General features: G+C 60.3%; 1 protein-coding gene across 2 annotated transcripts in view; it reads right to left on the bottom strand.

Annotated features, from left to right (window-relative positions):
• Nucleotides 1-2,049: 2,049 nt before the first annotated feature.
• Nucleotides 2,050-6,296, bottom strand: part of LOC104252220 (nucleoside diphosphate kinase, mitochondrial) — a 320,155-nt gene continuing 315,908 nt past the window's right edge. Inside the window, exons 1-5 of one of the 2 annotated variants that reach the window (XM_059826639.1) lie at nucleotides 4,410-4,473; nucleotides 4,155-4,285; nucleotides 3,543-3,644; nucleotides 3,105-3,217; nucleotides 2,050-2,169 (exon numbers count right to left, since the gene is read on the bottom strand). In XM_059826639.1, the coding sequence (XP_059682622.1) occupies nucleotides 2,052-2,169; nucleotides 3,105-3,217; nucleotides 3,543-3,644; nucleotides 4,155-4,285; nucleotides 4,410-4,455 (510 nt within the window). In that variant the 5' untranslated portion in view covers nucleotides 4,456-4,473 and the 3' untranslated portion in view covers nucleotides 2,050-2,051. Of the gene's footprint in view, nucleotides 2,170-3,104; nucleotides 3,218-3,542; nucleotides 3,645-4,154; nucleotides 4,286-4,409; nucleotides 4,474-6,296 lie in introns of those variants that run through there. The other variant, XM_059826638.1, reaches the window with a different exon arrangement.

Here is a 6,296-nt window from a genome sequence, read left to right as displayed (position 1 = left end):
CGGGCGGAGGCGGCGGCGGAGCAGCGGGGCCGGGCGCGGGAAGGGGAAGGGCCGCCCCGCACTCACCGCCGCCGCTGCGGGACGCGGCCGCCGCCGACTGACTCTCGGGCCGACTCCGAACCCCGCTCCTACGTCACGTGCGGGGGGCGCTGCCCTCGCGCTGAAGCCGCTCGCCCCGCGCCCAATCGACGACGCCGCCGCAGTCACACCTCGGAGGAACGGCGCCCTAACGGCCGGCCCGACCCACGTGACGAGGGCGGACCTATCCCCGCTGCCGGTACCGCCCCGTCCCGGCAGCCCTCACGCGGCGGCGAGAGGGGCAAGATGGCGGCTGCCGGGCGGCGCGGGGTCGGCGAAGCGGCTTTGCCAACAGCACTTGCCGGCACCTCCCTCAGCGCACCTAAAGCCACCCAGGCGTCGGCCACCACCCCCCCGGTCCCTGGGGAAAATAACCAGGAGAGACGGTGGGACTCTGGACTTTATTATAAAAAAAGCAAATGGGTGAGTTAGGGGAACAAGGGAATCCGTCACGTACGTAGAGCTGCAAACAGGGGCCTGGAGAAGGCCCTGAAGGCGGGAGGAGCTCCGACCGCGGCAGTGGGGCAGCAGAGGAAAGCCCCGGTCACCGGAGGCAGCCCCTGCATCCCTGCTGGCGCTTCCCAGCTCAGCCCCCCCACCCTCGGGGCCAGCCCGGAGCAGGGGCGAGTTCATTCTCTGCCCCCAGAGAACTGCACTCATTCCCCAGCAGCTACAACACTGGGGAGCTGGAGAGAGAGAGAGAGAGAGAGACAGGCTTTTAGGGCACAGCCAAAAACATCTGATCCTCCACGCAAGAAGGCCCCTGTTCCCTGGGTTTAACCCTGCCCCTGTTCCACGGCAGGCACAAGGTTATTGTCCCTGCCCTTACGCTCCGGGAAGGCTCTGCAGGGACCTCAGACACACAACACGGCTCAGAGCAGTTTGATGTTCCAGGGAGAGCTCACAGCAGGTTCAAGGTGGTGTCCAACTGTTCCAGAAACCCTCCCAGCAGGGAATTCCCCTTGTCAGACAAGGAAGATCTCAGGATCTCCCAGAATTCTGTGCCAGGACTCCCCAGCCTGCACTGTGCACGATAGAAGACTAAATAGTTCTCCTCGTCCTTCCTGAGCCCCAAATCTACAAATCCATCCCCACGTCACTCTCCCTCTTCTATTCTTGCAGTTTGCACAGTGCTGCTGCTTCAGTGAGCATGTGTCAGTCACCATGGGGGGGACAGCATGAGACCGACCACGCTGGGTCAGGCCAGGGGCCATGCAGCCAGCGGTGGAGGCCGGCAGAGAACCAGAGCAGACCTGGAGAAGCCATTTCCCCACTCCCAGCACCCGCAGCCAGGAATGGGAGCCAGAGAAACTGTGCGTTTAACAGCATTTGGTTAATCTTCCTTCCATGGACTCGCTAATCATGTCTGAAGCTGCGTGAACTTGTGCCAGCCCTGGCACACAGAGGTCCCACCAAGGGAGAGAGCAGTTTGTCCTGTCCTTCATTCCTTGTCTTGGAACGAGCTCTTACCCCAGGGGGGAACTTTCCCCCTTATCCCATAGCAGCCGAATTCTTTAAAAGCCTTTGGTGAGGAACCTTACAGAAATGCAGGTAGATGCTATCAATCACATCACCTTGTAGTGACCAAAGCACCTCTCCCAGCAGCAAGGAGCACATGTTCTGTGTCAGGCAGGTCTGAGAACACACAGGAATGGGAACAGAGCCCAGTTTTCAGTTCAATAAATTACCTTGAGCTACTGGGGATTTACGATGCTGCAGCGAACAGAGCAACAATACCAACTACTTACTATAGCAAAGAGAAAAAAAGACACGGCTGCTCTTGCAGGGAGCTGAACTGCAGAGTTACACAGACAGACCAGCTCCCAGCACCCCTCCACCCACATGCAGAACAGAAACCCCCACAGCACGCGACGCTGCAGCAGGATCCACAGCCAGCCCAAGCGGCTGCAATGAAATGGATGGAAACGCCCAGTGCCTGGTCAGGAAGACGTACTTCCCTCGGGCTGCTCCTCTCATGCGTAGATCCAGTGCTCGGCCGTGTCCTCCCAGCAAGTCAGCTCCTCCGCGCGGAACCAGAGGGAGATCTCCTGCCGGGCACTCTCAACCGAGTCACTGCCATGGATCACATTCCTGTGGGGAAGAAACGGATCAGCCAGCACTAAGCTGAGTAAGATGGGAGAGGGAAGCTGCAGTTTGGAAAGTTTCACCTTGATCAATTTAATTAAACCACTTGAGCCAGTCACAGCCTACAATATTCTTTTCCACCGCACAGTCCTCCTCCTTCTAGCTCAGGAGCTGTTTGTGGTTACAGAGAACATGGCTTAGGTCACGGATGTGCAGGAGCTGCCAGTTCCCAGCGCTCCTTCCTCCTATGATGAGGAACCATTTGTTTGCTACAGGAGAGCTGCAAGTGGATGTTGATTGGGGTTTGCCTTGGTTTTATGTCAGCAATTCAAGTTTTTCCTCCAGATTTCCCCCCTTCCTTCTGTCAAAGTAGGTCCTACGAAGCAGGTTTGGTATCAGACACCATGGAACAGAAACCTAAGCTGGGAGGGTTTGATAAAAGTGGTGTCTACTACAAGCCAGGCTGCAGCCACCCAAGGTCACAGCCGGTGGATCTTCACCAGTGAAGAGCCCTAGCGCATGTAGTGCTCCCGCTTGGCATTCATTAGACTCGGATGCCCACTGGAGCTAGAGCAGCTCTCCAGGTGCCCTGCTGCCCCAGGGAAAGGACTGAGAAGGCTCCTCCCTTCCTCTTCACAGCCTGACAGCCCTGATTCCCTGGAGCAAGAGACAAGCAAACCCCACCTGCTTTCCACAGAGGCCTCAGGAGGCAGGAAAGACTCAAACCCAGGCTCCTCCTTCTGGCAAAGCCAACCCCAGGAGGCGGAGGTCAGCACCTCCTGCCAGGGCTGCTCTGCAAGCTGTCAGGGGGAGACAGCTCTGATCTGAGCACAGAAGGGAGAAGCTCTGCTCTGCAGATGCAGGCTCGGGCAGGCCTTGCACATGAATGCCTGGACAGGATGCCCTGAAATACTGAGGGAACAAAAAGCCAAAGCTCTCACTTGCTGACTTCAACGCAGAAGTCTCCTCGGATGGTGCCAGGCCTGGATTCGGCTGGGTTAGTCTCCCCAATCATTGTGCGAACTGTCTTGACCACATCCAGGCCCTGCCAGACCTACGTGACAGCAAAACAACAATCAGCTTCCACAAACCCCCCAGCAGATCCTATCATCTGTCCTCTAAATTCCCCATCTGATCCACCTGGGTGAGCGACAGGAAAAGGTCTCTCTAAATAGTCTTCAAAAGCTGATTTTGGAAAATAATCAGAGCTGTCTGTGGATTTAATTTACTGCAGAAAATGCCCCTCTAGTCCAGTACAGCTTCAAGAGGCCCTCTGAAGAGCGAGGCCACCTTGTTTCCTTCATACCACAAGCCAATGTTGTTTAAACATTGCACTTACTTTCTGTTCCTTGGTTCCAGAGAACCTGGACAGCACTCACCATGGCCACCACGGGCCCAGAGCTCATGTACTTCACCAGCCGGCTGTAGAAGGGACGGTCACGGAGGGCGATGTAGTGCTCTTTCAGCAACTCCTCCGAGGCCTGAGCAGAGAGAGCACAAAGCTTAGTTTAAGCAGGGGGGGGATTTGGGCAAGGTCTACACCCGAGAGATGGAGTTAAAGCGGGAGAGTGCATGTTACAATTAAGCTCCTGCAAAGACACTCACTTCCAGGAGTGAAACAGCTTTACTTTGCTGAAGTACAAAGCAGGGAGGGGAGAAGTTTCTAGGTCAGAGGAGCAACACCAGCTTACAAGAGCCACGTCCGAGAACTCTGGAGCACGGACACAGCGAAGGGCAGGCATGCTCCCCACAGCGGGGATCACTCCTCCAGAAACAGTTTAGGCACCTGGGTGCCAGCACCCTTCTGACCCACAAGGATGTGGTGCCCCAGTAGCAACAGCAGGCCGTACAAGCGGCGAGGCAGGCAGAAACCCCCCGGCAGTTACCGGCAGAGCCGGGGGCCGCACAGGCCTCGCTCCAGCCTGGGCCCCTCAGCACCAGAGTCCCCCCGGCCCTGGCAGCAGCGGTACCGGCCGGGCCGGGCCGCTCACCTGCAGGAGCTTCAGCCCCACCAGCTGCAGGCCCTTCCTCTCGAACCGCCGGATGATCTCCCCGACCAGATGCCGCTGGACCCCGTCCGGTTTGATAGCCACGAAGGTGCGCTCGTAGGCCCCGCTGCAGGCTGCAAGGAGAGGGCGGAGGCGTGAGGAGGGGAAAGGAGACCAACCCCGGCCCTCAGCCGCGGGGACGGGGGGGCCCGGGCCGGGCCCTCAGCCGCGGGGGCACAGCGGGGTCCCGGCCCGCACCGCTCTGGAAGAGGCCGGCGAAGAGGCCCAGCACCAGGCAGATCATGGCGGCGCCGCTCTTAAAGGGGCCGCGCCCTCGCCCCGCCCCCTCAGCGCCCCTCGGCCGCCCCGACAGCCGCCCCCGGCGGAACGATCGTGCCGGGGCCGAGGAGCGGCGGGGCCGATAGAGGGTGGCGCTGCCTCCCGTTCCCATGGCAACGGGCGGGGCCTGGCGCCTCCCGGCCGCCGTCCCTTGGTTATGGCTGGGAGCGAGCGGCGCGGCCCGGGGCGGGCGGCCCGGCGAGCCGCCGCCTGGACGGTCTCCGAGTCGGAGCCCGAGAGCGAGCCCGAGCCCTGTGGCCCCGGGGAGGCGGCCGGCTCCCCTCCCGCCGTAGGCCCGGCCGGCTCCCCTCCCGCCGTAGGCCCGGCCGGCTCCTCTCCCGCGGTAGGCCCGGCCGGCTCCTCTCCCGCCGTAGGCCCGGCCGGCCGGCCGAGGGCCCCCGGGGAGGCCGCAACCAGGAGGCGGGAGCGGGAGCGACGGAAGGAGCAGGAGGCGCTGGAGAAGCGGCGGCGGCGGGAGGCAGCGGCGGCGTGGCGGCTCCTGCGGCCTGAGCGCTGCCTGCGGCTGATGGAGGTGTGCGCCGACCCAGGTGGGTGGTGGGGGCCCGGGGAGGCCGAGCCCGGGGCGGGGGGCGGCTTTCCCTGGGCGGGGTGGGACACCCGGGGCCTCCTGGCTGCCCTCTGAGCCCCTACGCCTTGAGCTGCTCCTGGGCTGTTGCCCTGGGGCCCACGCACCCCTCTGGGTGTTTTTAGGCTCTTTTGGCTTTGTTATCTCTGTCGTTGCTGTCGCGACTGCAGACTACCTGTGCTGAGATTGCAGTGGGCAGCTGCTGTGGTCCCTGCCTTGCTCCTGAGCATCATGGAGAGAGGACAAACCCTGCCCACTCCGGGGCTGACAGGCCCAGGCTGGCACTTCTGGAAAATGAGCTCTTAACTTCTCTGGGCCTTGTTGCAGAAGCAGAAGGGGCAGTGCTTCAGCTTCAGAGGACTCCGGGAGCCCATCTTTATAGAGCGCGTGTTTCTGATCCAGCTCTGGGGCGGTGAGCTCCTGGCTGTTAATTTGCTCCCGACCTCAAGGGTCATCGTCAAGACCGCCTGCTCGGGCTGGGCGATCTTACCTGCTGTCTGGATCTCGCTTCTTGGTTCAGCTCCAAGATAAGCCTCTGGAAATACCAGCGCCTGAAATACGTTCTCCAGGTGCCTCACAGAGGGCTGGGTCTGCTTCCGGAGCTGCTCTGCCTGGTCAGGAAGGACATTCAGGACCCCGTAGGTCACAGCACGGAGCTTCGTCGGCAGAAAATGAGGTAGCTTACTCTGCAGCACTGGCCACCAGCGTGTCCCGGGGATTCTGACTCTTTCCTGGCACTCACAAGTGCCGCTGCTGATCCTCTGACCCATCTGACTGCCTGGAGCATCTTTCTAACCCCCAGTCCCAGGAGAAGCGGGGCAGCCGGCCCGTACCTCGCCCTGCAGCTTGCCTGGGCAGCCCGGGGTCGCCGGGTGGGTTTCCCTGTCAGGGGCAGAGTGGCCGCTGTGACAAGCGTGACGCTGCGTCGCAGTCCCCAGTGACTTGAATCCAAGCTGCAGCTCATCACTGTGCACGTGTAATTAGATCCGTAAGCATTGTATCTTGAATCACTCTGCTCACTAGCATCTGTTGTGCTCTACTTTTTGCTAATTACATTATCCTTATGGTAAGTGTTCACTGCTAATTGCTAGCAGCAAGGTTTGTTTAACTAAACATGTTTTCTAAGGATACATGTTTTGTATCCTTAAACATTCTGTTTAGAGACTTGTTGGTCTGCTCGCTCTCCTCCCTGCAGATCTTGGGCAGGTTCTGTTGGTTCT

The sequence above is a fragment of the Gavia stellata genome, chromosome 18 (assembly GCF_030936135.1).
Source record: "Gavia stellata isolate bGavSte3 chromosome 18, bGavSte3.hap2, whole genome shotgun sequence".
Taxonomy (NCBI): domain Eukaryota; kingdom Metazoa; phylum Chordata; class Aves; order Gaviiformes; family Gaviidae; genus Gavia; species Gavia stellata.
The sequence above is the reverse complement of the archived record's forward strand: the minus strand, read 5'-3'. Positions and strand labels throughout refer to the sequence as shown.